This window comes from Pavona decussata, unplaced genomic scaffold (assembly GCF_977016875.1).
Source record: "Pavona decussata unplaced genomic scaffold, jaPavDecu1.1 SCAFFOLD_61, whole genome shotgun sequence".
NCBI lineage: Eukaryota > Metazoa > Cnidaria > Anthozoa > Scleractinia > Agariciidae > Pavona > Pavona decussata.
This window is the reverse complement of record NW_028145482.1, coordinates 4350206-4365000: the sequence shown is the minus strand read 5'-3', so window position 1 is coordinate 4365000 and position 14795 is coordinate 4350206. Positions and strand designations below refer to the sequence as shown.

At 40.9% G+C, this 14795-nt stretch overlaps 2 protein-coding genes and 1 long non-coding RNA gene across 7 annotated transcripts in view; 1 reads left to right on the top strand and 2 right to left on the bottom strand.

Moving 5' to 3' along the window:
* Window positions 1–556, top strand: part of LOC146479217 (uncharacterized) — a 7874-nt gene extending 7318 nt beyond the window's left edge. For both annotated transcript variants that reach the window (XR_014865034.1, XR_014865035.1), the window contains exon 3: window positions 243–556. This is a non-coding gene — a long non-coding RNA (uncharacterized LOC146479217). The remainder of the gene's footprint in view (window positions 1–242) is intronic.
* Window positions 557–667: 111 nt separating this feature from the next.
* Window positions 668–3370, bottom strand: LOC146479216 (acetylgalactosaminyl-O-glycosyl-glycoprotein beta-1,3-N-acetylglucosaminyltransferase-like). The gene has a single exon (XM_085111487.1). The coding sequence runs from the start codon at window positions 3209–3211 to the stop codon at window positions 2174–2176; it is 1038 nt and encodes a 345-aa protein (XP_084967613.1). The 5' UTR covers window positions 3212–3370; the 3' UTR covers window positions 668–2173.
* A 1537-nt stretch (window positions 3371–4907) lies between these two features.
* Window positions 4908–14795, bottom strand: part of LOC146479215 (high affinity cAMP-specific and IBMX-insensitive 3',5'-cyclic phosphodiesterase 8A-like) — a 34654-nt gene continuing 24766 nt past the window's right edge. For 3 of the 4 annotated variants that reach the window (XM_085111466.1, XM_085111467.1, XM_085111468.1), the window contains 7 exons: window positions 14346–14563; window positions 13189–13330; window positions 12702–12881; window positions 12461–12541; window positions 12314–12362; window positions 10107–10183; window positions 4908–8524 (listed from right to left, as the gene is read on the bottom strand). In XM_085111466.1, coding sequence (XP_084967592.1) covers window positions 8372–8524; window positions 10107–10183; window positions 12314–12362; window positions 12461–12541; window positions 12702–12881; window positions 13189–13330; window positions 14346–14563 — 900 coding nt within the window. In that variant the 3' untranslated portion in view covers window positions 4908–8371. The other variant, XM_085111469.1, reaches the window with a different exon arrangement.

Below are 14795 nucleotides of genomic sequence, written 5' to 3'. Positions count from 1 at the left end.
TAATGTTATGCTTATTAGCCTTAACTTGAGTGGTCCTAAGCTCTCAATCGTCGTAGAACTTGTCTTTACATACGCAACTTTTTGTAACCGACAGAAATAAAAGTGTCAAGAGTCTCACCATTAAAGGTGGATAACATTTGAGTTTCTTCTTTGCCTTTAAAACAAAAATGACGTGTTCAAGTCGAACTAAAAGCTAGCACACGTACACTCATTGTCTTACTTCTTTCTTTTCGTTTCCTTAGGTCCGTTATCAAGGGTGTCCAAAGTCTCCGGAGATTTGCCTGCAGCATTTTTAATGCTGGAGAAGATAAAAATGCCGAACAGCCCAGGGTGTCTATCTAGCTACTCGTCCATGGAAGATGTGAGCTATGGTTACGATTAGTAGTTTGAATGGCATAACATTATCGTTACCTTAAAAGAATTGATAATTTCTTCACCAATTTTCATGGAAATTCTCGCTGCAGTTTTAATCGAAGTGTAACAGTCTTAAAGCACGTTAACGTGTTCAATTGTAAAAGAAAGATAGAACCAAATTAAAATATTCAAGTTACGTTTTCGTTTGCTGTTGTTTTGTATCCTGTACATTTGCATCCTAGATGGTACGTAGACCCAGCTAACCACAGCAGTCGTGTGCTAGCTCTTTTATGCCCGAGCGGATCTGAGGCTGATTGTTTAAAGAATGGATAATGTTCTCGGTGATCCACTTTGTAAGTCACTATCCGCCGGGCAATCAAGTTGTGGGAATATTAGCGTAAGCCTATGAAAACTAGAACTAGTTGTCGAAATTGTACTGCCGGGTTCCACTGTATCTGCACGGAAAATTTTCACGCACATCAATCTTGTAAAAATACAGATAATCAATAATAGTTTTATTCAGTTGAAGATATCTGATCAAAACCTCTTTCATCTTTCTACGCAATTTTTACGTTCGTTTCGTCCATTATGTGACGGTTTCCTTTCATCTCTTTGATCGTCGTCCATTCAGATGACACTTCCAGTTATTTTCTGCATTTATGTATCACTAGATTTTCCACTTTACCTCATTGTTTTGGCCGAACTTCCATAATGCGTCTTGTGCCCGTCTTTATACTATAGACGCATTTTTAATACCACACGAAAAACAAATGTTTGCCCAAGTTCGTCAAGGCGGACAATGTGTCCTCCAGAATAAAAAAGGCCATTGAAACGTTCGACGTTGTTGTGAGGTGAAACTCACGAGGCCATCAAATGCCTGGCTCCCGGAACGGACGATGATATGGTGAAAAATGCCCAACTAATGCACGGAGGGGGTACTATAAATCACGCATTTAGCTACTTTTTTTCTATTTTTGAGCAATTTTTACTGCTGTTGTATGCTGTCACTGATGATGATGATGATGATGATGATGATGATGATGATGATGATGATGATGATGATGATGATGATGATGATGATGATGATGATGATGATGATGATGAGAGGTAGCTCTTCAGGAAGTTCTTTTGGAGGTTTCTGGGAACATATTTTCCATATTTAATTATCGGTATATTTGCGGCAAAGCCTAAACTGTATCCTTCCGGAGGCTGTCGACCCAGAAACACACTTCTGGTATCACAGCAATGTTTGCTCTTGAGATTGCAGATTGTCCTAAGATGGCCTTGGGCAAACGACGTTTAATCCGCAAGGCTCCATGCCTCATGCTTGGGGCATTTTTACTCCTTAGGAGAGCATAGGGCGTCAACCGTGGCTCTCCAGCAAACTTTGTTATTCCTTCGCAATAGCCCTTTTTACGGTTAACTCTGCTCATTGAAATCTAGCATGTATGTGAGGCAATTTCGGGCTATTTTGTAGTTTTAGCCCGAAATTGCCTCGCATCCACGTTGGATAATATTGTAATGCAAATGAGAAAAATCAACCGTGGAAAGGGCTATTCGTCCCGGGGTGCTGCGTCTCCAGTCCAGGACAGCTTTTGGCTGGTCCTCTTCTCCTGAAACCCTGAAGGTTCCTTTCAAGAGCAGTCCATGTGATGTTGTTCTCAGGTTTACGAACCACATAAAGGCGGGGTAAAGATGGATTGCAATGCATCTTAAAACCTGAAAAAAGCTTAAAGGATGCGTACGTACGAGGCCGTTTGCCCAGGTTCGCTCCAGACGAATAAGATTCATCCCTTGCACTGCTGCACTGCTGCACTGCTTAGGTTCGAATTCTTTTCAAGGTACCACTTTTCTTCTGAGGCATAATTAACGGCAGTTGCAGGAATCTCTTGTGGAGCGCAGACAGTCGCCGAATCGATAAACCATGGCCTAAGGCAAAAAGCTGGTTAAGCTTATGATCTGGCCAGGCGTTCTCTGGTTGCTTAGGAACAATAAGAACTCCCTTACCTACGAGATTAATGGGCTTGATTCCCACACTCCGGGCTAAAATCCCAATGTATGCATCCTCCAACGGGAAAGCATTTAGCCAATCACCGGAAGCGGCCTTGAGCAATTCGATGGCAGCGTTTTTAGATAAAACGTAGAAAGGACCGCTGCAATATGGCGGATAGAAACTCTCGTTGAAATATTGTTTACCAACGTGGTATTTATTTTCGGTGTTTCTAATGACTACTGAGTGACTGTATAAGTGGCCCGCGTACACCTTTTCAGGCAAAGAAGCAGTTTTCAGCCAAAGAGTAAGTCTAGGAACGTGTACATACACGTCGTCATCTACCTTGACAATAAACTTCACGTCTCTGTTGGAAGCAAACTTTAGAGAACTTAAAGTCTTGAAGAGCAAACGGGAGTATGCCTCCGTGTAATTCAATCTTAGGATGTCACCGTAAGCTTGAATCTCGTTGTCCAAGGCGGTTTCGACTTTTCTCTCTAAGGAATGCCCGCAAACAAACCAGTAGTGAATAATTAGATTATTTGTGGGATCTGTAGGATCTTTTATATCTCTTCTGTTTGATCCAACAGAATTGTTTACCAAGAGGGAGAGCCAAGTCTGTCGAATGGCTTCTCGTCGTTCCGTATGAAACGGCGCGCTAGTGATAAATATTATAATAAACTCCTCCACTTGGGGATGCAGACCTCTGCCACCTGTGGTCGGTTGCTGAACGTCATTTCGACTGAAATCTCGCACCGCGTAAGAGTCTTCGACGATTGTGCTTGGATATGTGTAAAGTGTATAAAGCACAGCAGAGCCAGCGAGCAAACAAAATGCCAAGATAACTCTCGACGATATTCTTCCCATGGTCAGTTTACCGCGATGTTTTGTCTGTTTTCGAACACTGATTTAAAAGCCGGTGGGTCATTCTAATGACAGAGATATGATCGGCACAGCAAAGAAAAACAACGACTCACATCATCAACCAATTTTTAAAAACACAACCCGATATCAGTAAATCAAATATTGGGCTTTCCAGATTTCAATTGGTAAAACCAATACCAATATCTTAAACTGTGACAGTGGTGAATAAAATATACAAAACTGAAAAATTTCGTTTTCCTTTTCTGTATTGTTTTGTGGTTTTTGTTTGATTTGTTTCATACGTCAGCTGTGAGTTTCAGAGGTTTTTACACCGAGACAGAGCCTTGTCTGCCTTGTATAGGGTGGACCGTAAAGTAAACACTGCTGTAAAAATTGGTGAAGTGACTTTAAACTATTCCAAATTTGTGCCTGATGGTATCGCTTGACGTCGCGAAAGTTTTGTTGCTTTTCTCTGTAGCGATCTCGAGAACGAGTTTTCTGTAAAAAAGCTCCTTGTAATTTTTACATTTATGCGTTTTGGCAAAAAATCCAGGAACGGTTCGACAGATTGTTTTTTCACTGGCAAGAACTTCACTACGCGTGCTTGATAACTGGTAAACAACGTTATTACTCCAAAGTTATGTTTTAACAGATTTCTTGGAACAAATGACAAATAGGCATGCTAATGTACTCAAACTAATAGAGGTGAAGTATCATTAAGAAATTCTTGAAATTCATATATTTGAACCTCGAATGCAAGAAAATATGGGAGAGGCCATTGCAGATATGCACGAAACTTAAGCAGCTGCGAAAAGAAAGCCTGAAAACACCCAGGCTTGAACGGGATTCGAACCCATGACCTCTGCGAAATGGTCACATTCAAATTAATGCGTACGAAGTTCTTCCGTTTTTTTTTTTTTTTTTTACCTTGTAATTATCCAATATTAGGAGAGCACGGTATTGGATTGTATTGAAGAAGGCGGGTTACCCTTCATTAAGAGCCGGTTGACAAACTGTGGTATAGTCTCTAGAAAATTGCATCAAAACGCCTTAATTTAAATTCAGAGATATTGTATGAGGGAATCTGTTACTTAATCGTTTTTTTTATTATTGGTGGCAGTTGTTCAAGTATAGAAAATGTAGGCTTCAAGGAAATATGACAAAATTGAAGTTGAAACATCGTTGCAAGGGCTGTGGTTATTGTTTACGGACCATAAGAGTACAGAAAAGCCTTGAATGATGACATCGGCATCGACATTGATATCGAAAAAAATGCCGTACTCGTACTCGTATCGGATCGATTTGAATAAACTGGTATCGGCCCACCCTTACTGACTGCAAGTTTTCCCGCCTGTTCTCCTAAACAATCCAGTTGCGTGTTCTGCCGCGCTTGGAACTGGTTGTATAATTTCCCGCCCTTTGCGCTGGCTGCTAGTTTTCCAGCGCCTGGCACTGAACGCTTGTTGTCCCATGCCGAGTCTAGTTGCGTGTCCTGCCACGCTTGACAATTGTTGCATAGTTTCCCGCCCTTTGCCCCTGGTGCAAGTTTTGCCGCGGCTGGTAGTTGTGTGCTCTGTCGCGCTCGGCACTGGTTCCAAGGTTTTAGCATCGACTTTTGATTGGTTGACCGCGCTTCTGTGACTGGCCTTACGTACGTGACCGGGATAAATATCGGTCAATAAATCACTCGAAAGCAGCATGATTCCAATAACTTATTTTATTCATATCTATTCTATAAGAATGTTCACTTATAGACTTTCGAACCTAAAACAACTGTACAGAACACAATCTAAAGAAGAAACAACATAATTTAGTTCACGCGGAACGGTTCTAAAGAAATCTAAGAACTACTCAAGATTTATGAAACAATTTGTACATGATATAACTTCAATATCCTGCTCTTTCCAGGCAATCAACTTCTTATATTATCATTGTTATCGTCATCATTATGAAAATTATACTTTTATACACAAGACACTGGACAATACATCGGCCCATTAAAATGGTTTGGTCAAAATTGAACAACTGAGCAAGACAGCATTCCAGAAGTGTGTACAAGAGTTATACAAATTAAAATTATTTTGCTCAGTTAATATGTTCTACAAGGATCTTGGTGAAAACACTCATTGATCTTTTAAACGAAACTGTTTCTGTTGCGTGCGTAGTTTAACAACGTAGCTGAGAATTTGTTTTTAATTCTAGTTTCAACCAGTATTGCGCAGCACGGACTGTAGTCACTGGAATGCAACGTTCGCGGACATGGAAACGAGGTAAACAATGGAGTCCCCTCATTGGTTGATTTGCCTCGTTTGTAAACCGGATCAAAAATCTATCTTTTTCGGTAGTTATCGACTAAACCTACTTCAGCACAAGAAAAACGCGACGTTTGTTTAGAACTCCTCCGTCCGCTAAAAGTCGTCAAATCAAAATACAAATGAGAGTTTCACCAACAGCCTCATTATAAAACCAAATGAGAGCGACAATAAATTAAGATCAATTTCTTTTTAACAGTATGAAAACAAAAACAAAAAAAATAGTAGCACTACCTGGACGCAAGATTAAAAGGACTAGTCATGATATCCCGTTTTCCCATAAAACGACTACATCGATGAAGAATATTTTCCAATTTTAGCTAAAAACATGTCGTGTTTGTAGCTCAATAAACAACTAAATGGCCTGCGTTGACCATCAAACCGAGTGAAGAAAAATGATTTAATTTAGAGATTGCTTTAATATAATTAGAGTTTAAAGCACTTTCAAGTCGAGGAACAAGCGCCGTTTTCACCAAATTCTTGCTCTAGAACCTGAAGAGCTTCCGACTCTCCTTGTCCAATCACAAAATATCAAGAGCATTTCCGTTGTTTTCACGAAAGAACTCGAAGAGATTCCGGCTTTTCCTGTCCGATAAGAACAAGTGCACACCTCTGATTGGCTCCTTATTTGTCGGCTATCAGCTGATATGAGTAGAGAGAAGTCATGGAAAATATATAGTGTAAAAAGTTCTTCTTTTAACTGGAAGTTTTCCTCTGAGATTGGAACTGCCTATATAACAAAACAATTAGTCGACAAAATTGAGTCGTACATGATCTCCAAGCCAGCCGAGTTGTCTTTGAGTTGATATAATAATTGCAAAAAGCATCAGAATTTCTGAGGGGGTTTCGTACTTTTGTTGGCCAATCCGAAATAACACACTAAGAACGCTGAGATCAGTTTGACGACATTAATCTCTGTTGAACAGAGCGGAGCACTTCATCTTCTTAGCTAAACCATCAGACCCGCGGTTAATTCTCAGAACTGCTGATTGAAAAACGAGTTCGTTCCCGTACTGTATAGAACGGAAAAAGAGGGCTGACTGTGCGGTTGGAAGGTTCAAACTCAGTCTGCAGTATATGAAAGTGGTGATCTGACTATTAGTCAGAGCAAAGACCAGAATCGTGCCAGTCACTTACAATGATTTCAATTCTTTTCACGAACGCCCACGCGACTAACAAGATAACAAGAGTGAAAAGTAACAGAACTCTTAAATTAAAGTAACTGTATGCCAGTGAGGAACGTCAGTTGTATCTTCCTTCTGACAAAGTCTGACCTGACTTGCAGATTGACGGACAATTCAAAACAGTTGTTTAAAAAAAAAATCAAGGCAAATCAAACTCTGACCGCACAAAAAAGGCACTCATCAGCTCTACCACAACACGGATGACGAAACGACGAGATAAACGAAACACGATCATCAACACAATCAGCCCCCTTTTCTAATGCTCATTATTTTCCCATGCGCCCGCACTCCTTTTAGTCAGAAGCCAATCTCGTACCCATAGTGACCGACCGCTGACCAAGGGGTCTGACAACTCTAGGTACGAGATTTTTCGGAAGCTGGAAGCTTGACTTCCACCACTGACCTGTGAAAGTGAAGTGCAGGCTTGGGAATACGATTGCACTACTTAGTGCTCTACCAAAATACATAATTTTGCGAGAGCAATGCGATTTAGGTCAACGGCAATAAATATAATACTTTATAATTTTCTAGAGATTTCTTGTCAGGAAAAATGCTATGTACAATTTCTTTCTTTTTTTCTTTTTTGTTTCTTTATATGTAGAAGGTAATCTATGCTTCTCTCTTGTAATTAAATAGTTATGTAAGGCCCCAGCTCAATCTTAAACTGGACGAAAAAGCAATGTTTTCTCACACACTACCAGGTGTGGTACATTTGGTCAACATAATCACCGCTTAGATGTTGTCAGCAACAGTCACAATTCCTTTCATTCCCTAGAAAAATACTCGAAACTTGTTTTGAAAATCAAAAAATCAACAGTAGCAATCGAATTGTCACAGCTTTGAGCAGTGTGTGAGAATTCTGTGAGAACATTATGTAAACTGATGTAACTCAATGCTCCTTCTATGAATCGCTCGTGAAAAATGGGTCATGAATGAACCATACCACAGCTTGAATGGAGAAATAGAATGGAGTTGGGAAATTTCGTTTGTAATGCCACTGAAACAGCCATAGGAGAAGTTTCAAACCATCCATAATGGGTAAAAAAGAAACCAAAAAGGTTCCTAGAGGCAGACTGACTTACATGGCAGACATGCAAGGCAATAACCGGAACTAAAGCCTGCCACACACTTGAGGAAAGAGCTGAGCAAACTGCCTCGCGAGGCCAAGCAAGGCAATCACCTCAGCTGTTTCCTCAAGTGTGCGGTTGAGTTTTCGTGAGAATTTCGCCTCGCGAGGCGAAATCTCAAACATCAAATATGATAGATATTTTCCTCACGGCCTCGCGAGGCAAAAAACTCACGAAAACTCAACCGCACACATGATGAAACAGCTGAGCTAATCGCCTCGCGAGGCAGTTTGCCCAGCTCTTTCCTCAAGTGTGCGGCAGGCTTAAGGTAATCATGTAATGGAGATGACTCAAGGCGATAAATAGAGCAGGTGCCTTGCAAAGAAATAAATTGGATTTGTTGTTGTTCAGTGGCACTACAACATACTGTACTGCATGAGAATACTACAATTCTGTGATGAATACTGGCAGGTGTCTGTCGATCATATAAACAAGTGTACAATATAATACATCACTAACAGCGGTGGAAAAAAAAGGGAAAAACAGCGAGGATGACTTCAAGGAGAAAAGCGAGTGGGAGCAAACTCCCATGACAAAACACTATGACGAGGTAAGGGACGTACTGGACGACGAAGGAGGCTCTGAAGAGGTGCCTGATGTGGATGTGGGGTTTCGCGTTGACGCGCCAGAAGTTGGATTACCAGAAGTCATGTTACCGGAATTGCCAGTGGGAGACGCACGTCTTGATGAATCCTGGGAATCAACAAAGGGACTATTGTCAGATTAGGAATGTCCAAAATGCCATGTTCAAGCCTCCAGTCTAGGCTCAAGGGCCCAGTGTCAAGCATCGTTGGACAGACAGACACAAAGACACAACCAAAGTGATTAGACACCCACTGCTTCTCCATGCCAAATTACACTGAATAGAGCGTTTATGCAGTTTAATGAAGATGAGATGAGAAGAGACGAGACCAAAACCACGACATTAGACAGTTTACATGACAGAGCCAGTTTACAATGTTTGTGAAAGCATAGCCAGAAGTTAAAAGAGAACCAATCATGTGGGCTGAGGAGAGAAAGAAAACAAGTACATTCTTAAACTAACGAGCAACAAAGTAGAAGAGCTTCCACTTGGGAAAACGTCCCTAACAAACAGCATCTGAGCAACCTGCCACTTCAGACAAGCAGCCAAACATCAACGGGAAAATCAAAAGCTGGAAACACCTAGGGTGCGTTTCTTTGGGAAAATCCAAATCCTGATTTTTGATACAAGATCACTCGGATCATGGTGCATCAAAGGAACCGACGAATCCTTACCCAGAGTGGATTTGTCGGTTCCTTTGATACACGATGATCCGAGTGATCTTGGATGAAAAATCCAGATTAGGATTTCCCAAAGAAACGCACCCTTAACCCTTGAAGTACCAAGAGTGACCACGGCCTAATGTCTTTTCACAACATCACTACTTGATTAAACATTAAAGTCAGAAGAAAGGAATTAATGATCCCCGAAGATTTTTTATCAAACCCTCCCACCTAGTGCTATAATAAATAAGTGGACAATGGTGAAAAGAATATGTAAGTTGATTATGGGGCTTAAAGGGTGCCTTGACCCAGGGACCTGTTAGTAGATCAAACACAGAAATACCAAGAAAAATCAAAAATAACAATTACGATTTAGCAATCACGAAGATAAATAATTAATAAGATGGTGAGGATTGATACAGAGGGCAGTATGGAGAAATGTTAACACAGGTGGCTAGCATTTACATACTACAAGATTGAATGAAATGTGAAAGATAATAATTAGGTTGGTTACCTAGACTTTTAGGAATACTTTTTCCAAATTTTTTCACATTTTTCTTCAATGATAAGAAAACTGTTTTGATTCTCTACAGCCCAAAATGCTTCGATTTCACAGGTGTGAACAAAATGCAATATCCTTGGAATGCAAGGGAAGAATCTCAGGGCAAAAACCTGGGAAATTCGGCTCCCTGATCAGACAAACTGAATGGTACACTTAAGGAAATTTGGACAGACCCATGCCTATTGACACCCAAAAATTGTTCATTGACTCCCTGGCTTTGAAAATTGTCAGCAATAAGAGGCATGGGGAAAGTGCAAATGGCTGCCAACAAGCAACAACAGGAGTCATTTTGATTCCAGAGCTGGTGTCCTCCATGCAAGGCTATGCTAGCCTGGAGAAGGATTGCTAGGGGTACATAGAGCTGCCTTTCAGCAATTGAGCATGCCCCATAAAGTCTATTTACAGACTACCAGTGGTGGAATTTTAAGAGTATTTTCCAGAGAGTCAAAACAAAAGTAATTAACATACCCATTCTTCTGCCGCTTTTTTCCAGTATTCGTGATTATCTGTGAGGTGTCTGATCGTCTCTGGTACAATGGCGAAAGCTGTAAGCAACATAAAGAGAACCAGTGATTAATAAGTACCACTGATAGAGCTGCAAAATGGTGAAATAAAACTAGTAACAGCAACTGCAAAACAGTCACTTTATTCTAAATGGATAAGGAGGTTAGTGTCTAAAGAAACAACGGTGATGCATCGATCGGGAGAGGAAACAAATGTTTGGTTTATCTACAGAGTTGATAACTGAGGTAAATTGGCCACAGTGACCGTCGAGTCAAATGTTTGGTTTATCTACAGAGTTGATAACTGAGGTAAATTGGCCACAGTGACCGTTGAGTCAAATGTTTGGTTTATCTACAGAGTTGATAACTGAGGTAAATTGGCCACAGTGACCGTTGAGTCAAATGTTTGGTTTATCTACAGAGTTGATAACTGAGGTAAATTGGCCACAGTGACCGTCGAGTCAAATGTTTGGTTTATCTACAGAGTTGATAACTAAGGTAAATTGGCCACAGTGACCGTCGAGTCAAATGTTTGGTTTATCTACAGAGTTGATAACTAAGGTAAATTGGCCACAGTGACCGTCGAGTCAAATGTTTGGTTTATCTACAGAGTTGATAACTAAGGTAAATTGGCCACAGTGACCGTCGAGTCAAATGTTTGGTTTATCTACAGAGTTGATAACTAAGGCAAATTGGCCACAGTGACCGTCGAGTCAAATGTTTGGTTTATCTACAGAGTTGATAACTAAGGTAAATTGGCCACAGTGACCGTTGAGTCAAATGTTTGGTTTATCTACAGAGTTGATAACTGAGGTAAATTGGCCACAGTGACCGTTGAGTCAAATGTTTGGTTTATCCACAGAGTTGATAACTAAGGTAAATTGGCCACAGTGACCGTCGAGTCAAATGTTTGGTTTATCTACAGAGTTGATAACTGAGGTAAATTGGCCACAGTGACCGTCGAGTCAAATGTTTGGTTTATCTACAGAGTTGATAACTGAGGTAAATTGGCCACAGTGACCGTTGAGTCAAATGTTTGGTTTATCCACAGAGTTGATAACTAAGGTAAATTGGCCACAGTGACCGTCGAGTCAAATGTTTGGTTTATCTACAGAGTTGATAACTAAGGTAAATTGGCCACAGTGACCGTCGAGTCAAATGTTTGGTTTATCTACAGAGTTGATAACTGAGGTAAATTGGCCACAGTGACCGTTGAGTCAAATGTTTGGTTTATCTACAGAGTTGATAACTAAGGTAAATTGGCCACAGTGACCGTTGAGTCAAATGTTTGGTTTATCCACAGAGTTGATAACTAAGGTAAATTGGCCACAGTGACCGTCGAGTCAAATGTTTGGTTTATCTACAGAGTTGATAACTAAGGTAAATTGGCCACAGTGACCGTTGAGTCAAATGTTTGGTTTATCTACAGAGTTGATAACTGAGGTAAATTGGCCACAGTGACCGTCGAGTGCTGATGTTTTGAGCATTAGCCCTACGTCACAGTGATTCGTTCTGACCAAGGGCTGACATTAGCCCTTCGTCAGCATCAGCTCTTCATCAGAGGGGATTCCTTCTGACAAAGGGCTGACGCTCAAACCGTCAGCACTCAAATCTGTCTTACCTGTTTCAAAGTCCTCTTAAAAGAATCGCTTATCTCCAACTACTGACTGGCTCATCGATGTACTTTATTTTCCAGTTTTTTGCGTGTGCACTTCCCCTCGTTTATTGTTATTTTTGTGTGTGCGTGTGTGTGTGAATGGTAAATCATGTCCTTAGTTCAATAATGTAGGGTATTTGCAAATTTTTCCGGTTGGCCCAGCCACTTAGCTCGATTAGCTTGCTATTTCTAAGAGGCTGTGCCCTCTTCTTTAGTAATTTTTCTTTCTTGTATTAATGTAACACTGTATAATTTCTGGGCACGAATAAAGATTGTTGTTTTACCGTGCCCAATTTACCTTTAGTTATCAATTCTGTTGATAAACCAAACTTTATTCTAAAGCCTACTGCGAAAGATCTGAATTGCTGAATTGTCACAACTGCTGCTTCTGAGGGTGAACCTATCCGATTCTCCTCGTCTACATTCACTACAGAGTTCTAAAAACACGTTTGTAATGCAGATCAACTTATGCAAAAACTTGCAGTCTACAACAAAAAAGCAAAGTAATTGCGTACCATCCCAGGCATCATAAAGATCACTGACGAAGTAATCTATGAACCACACCTGGCGAAGAGAAAAAAAAAACATCAATTTGGATATGTAACAGGTAAGACACAGTAAATAAACGAATTTAATTTTACTGCATGCACACATACACACACCTGTGACCTCGGGACATTACATGTCAGCTTGTCAAAGACAGGCATCACCACTGGTAAACCTCGCCTCTTTTCCTCCTCCGTCTATTATAAAAGGAAAGCGTGGAAAACACATCAAATTACATTTTTCCATTTTGCTCAAAAATAACTACCAGTATGTGTTTCTCAAATATCATCCCTTCTACTTCCAACCTCCAGCCACTGAAACAAACAAACAAACAAACAAACAAACACAAGAGCGCACCTGTGAAAAGTACTCATCGGCTATTCTGTAGGCCCACTCTCTACAGAGGTAGCGAGGCCGTGCAGGATTAGCGATATCAGCACATTTGATAAGCATCCTTTTGATCAGTGTTCTGTTTTCTGGTGTGTTTAGAGCCACAGCTGAAGATGCAGTGGAGTCTGGAGTGCCTCGCCCACTATGCTGTGAAAACAATGGCACAAAAATTATTGTCACAAGCAATGCAAATTAAGCAAAAACAATTTCAGAGCACAAAATTAAATGGTTCAGGGTTTTTTTTTTTATTTTGGAAGGCCGACCATTCTGGTTGTTGAGTTACTTTGGGTAGAATTAGCAGAATGAACAGAAAGATGGTGGACATAGTTGAAGTGATCGTGGAAAAACAACGCCTCTTTTTAACAGAAAGGAAGTAATATGGCCATCTTGGAGGTGGAGGTGGGTGGGGGTATTGATATTTTCTGCAACTACACAATTCAGAAAGCATGGTTACCACAGAGTGCACCTCATCCATGCTTGAGGTTCGCCGTTTATTGATGGAGTTGACAAACTTTGAAAGGTGTTCAAAATGCCTTGTCATCTCTGTTGCCATCACCATGTCGATGATCGCTTGACGAATCGTGCGAAATTCATCCCTGACAACAAACACAAAACACATGGTTCAGTTTGGTTGAAAAAACGGTTAGGTGAGGTCAATTAGTGTGGCTTCAGAACTCAGTATCTGTGCAGTTAACGTCTAAGTCGCAAATGGAGGTTGGGTGCCCAGGAGCCAGGGGCTGGTACCGCCAACCCAAACCCAGGTAGGTAGAACACCCCATAATTAAGCCTGCCCTACCCACAACTCAGCCACGAGCCCCGCCCGCAACTCAGCCCCAACCCTACCACCCGTCACACTGAGACTAGAAGCTCAGTGGAAAAATAATAAGTATATAAGACAAAGAACTAACCCTAACCCTAACCCTAACCAACCCCCTAACACTAACACCAATCCCAAACAATAACAACCTAACACTACTGGGAGGGAAGGGAGGGAAAGAAAAGCCCAACAAAATGCGATAAACTAACCACACCACGGAAAACGCTGAGTAGAGTAAAATTCCGAGCACGTGCAAAGGAGCACGCCTAAACTGCAAGAGAATACCGCTGGCCACGCAACTGCCTGCAGACCTGACCCAGGCCCAAACAGTAATGTAACAACAAAGGCCCAAACGCTTTTGTGCCACCAGTGCCCAAACTATACGCCAACAAACGCTAACGCCACACTATGCCACCAGGGAGCAAACTTGCTCCAAGTCGTTAACTAAGTTAAATTACATTTAACCCTATTAAACGCTGCTGTAGAAACCAGCAGGTAAGCAGCACCCTCAGTTTAAATTCAAAATTCACGAGGGAAAGTGTGAGATGGGCAGGTAGCATCTTGAAATGGCCTCTGTGCAAGATACACAACTAAAAACAAAATGCTCTATCAGCTTGCACATTCAGTATCTTAATTATTGTCTGCAATCTTTGCTTTCAATCCTTAAAATAATATTTGCTTTCAGCTGGCAATTTTGGACAAGCAGTCCCCATACAAAAATAGCAACAGCTTGTCCTCTTGACACTTTGCCATGTATTCCACACTAAAATAAGAAACCTTGGGTGATGGCTTACATGTCAAGTCCTTTGAAGATGTTGGACCTCTCATCCCGAGCAGTAAGCTTGAATGCTAGTGCAGCATGGTGACTCTCTAGAACTGCGATATCGTTGTAGAGAATAGCAAGCTCATTGCCAGCATTACAAAGAAAAGAATTTGTGTAGCCGGGATGATCTACATCATGTACAACAGCTGCTATTAACGAAGCTATTTCATCAAGGGACTCAAGGACAGCCTGCAAGATAGACGAATAGCAAACACACACACACACAGTTAATGGATTGGAAGAATATTACAGTTGATCCACATCACGCATGACCAGTATTTTTGAAATTTGAACAGAGTTTTGAAAGTTACATATCAGTTTTGAACATTGCCAACGAGATTTCAGTCACAAACAGTTAATGGATTGGAAGAATATTACAGTCGATCCACATCACGCGTGACCAGTATTTTTGAAATTTGAA

What these genes read in the sequence shown, in the direction of transcription:
- LOC146479216 (XM_085111487.1), bottom strand. Translation starts at nt 3,211, where the DNA reads ATGGGAAGAATATCGTCGAGAGTTATCTTGGCATTTTGTTTGCTCGCT.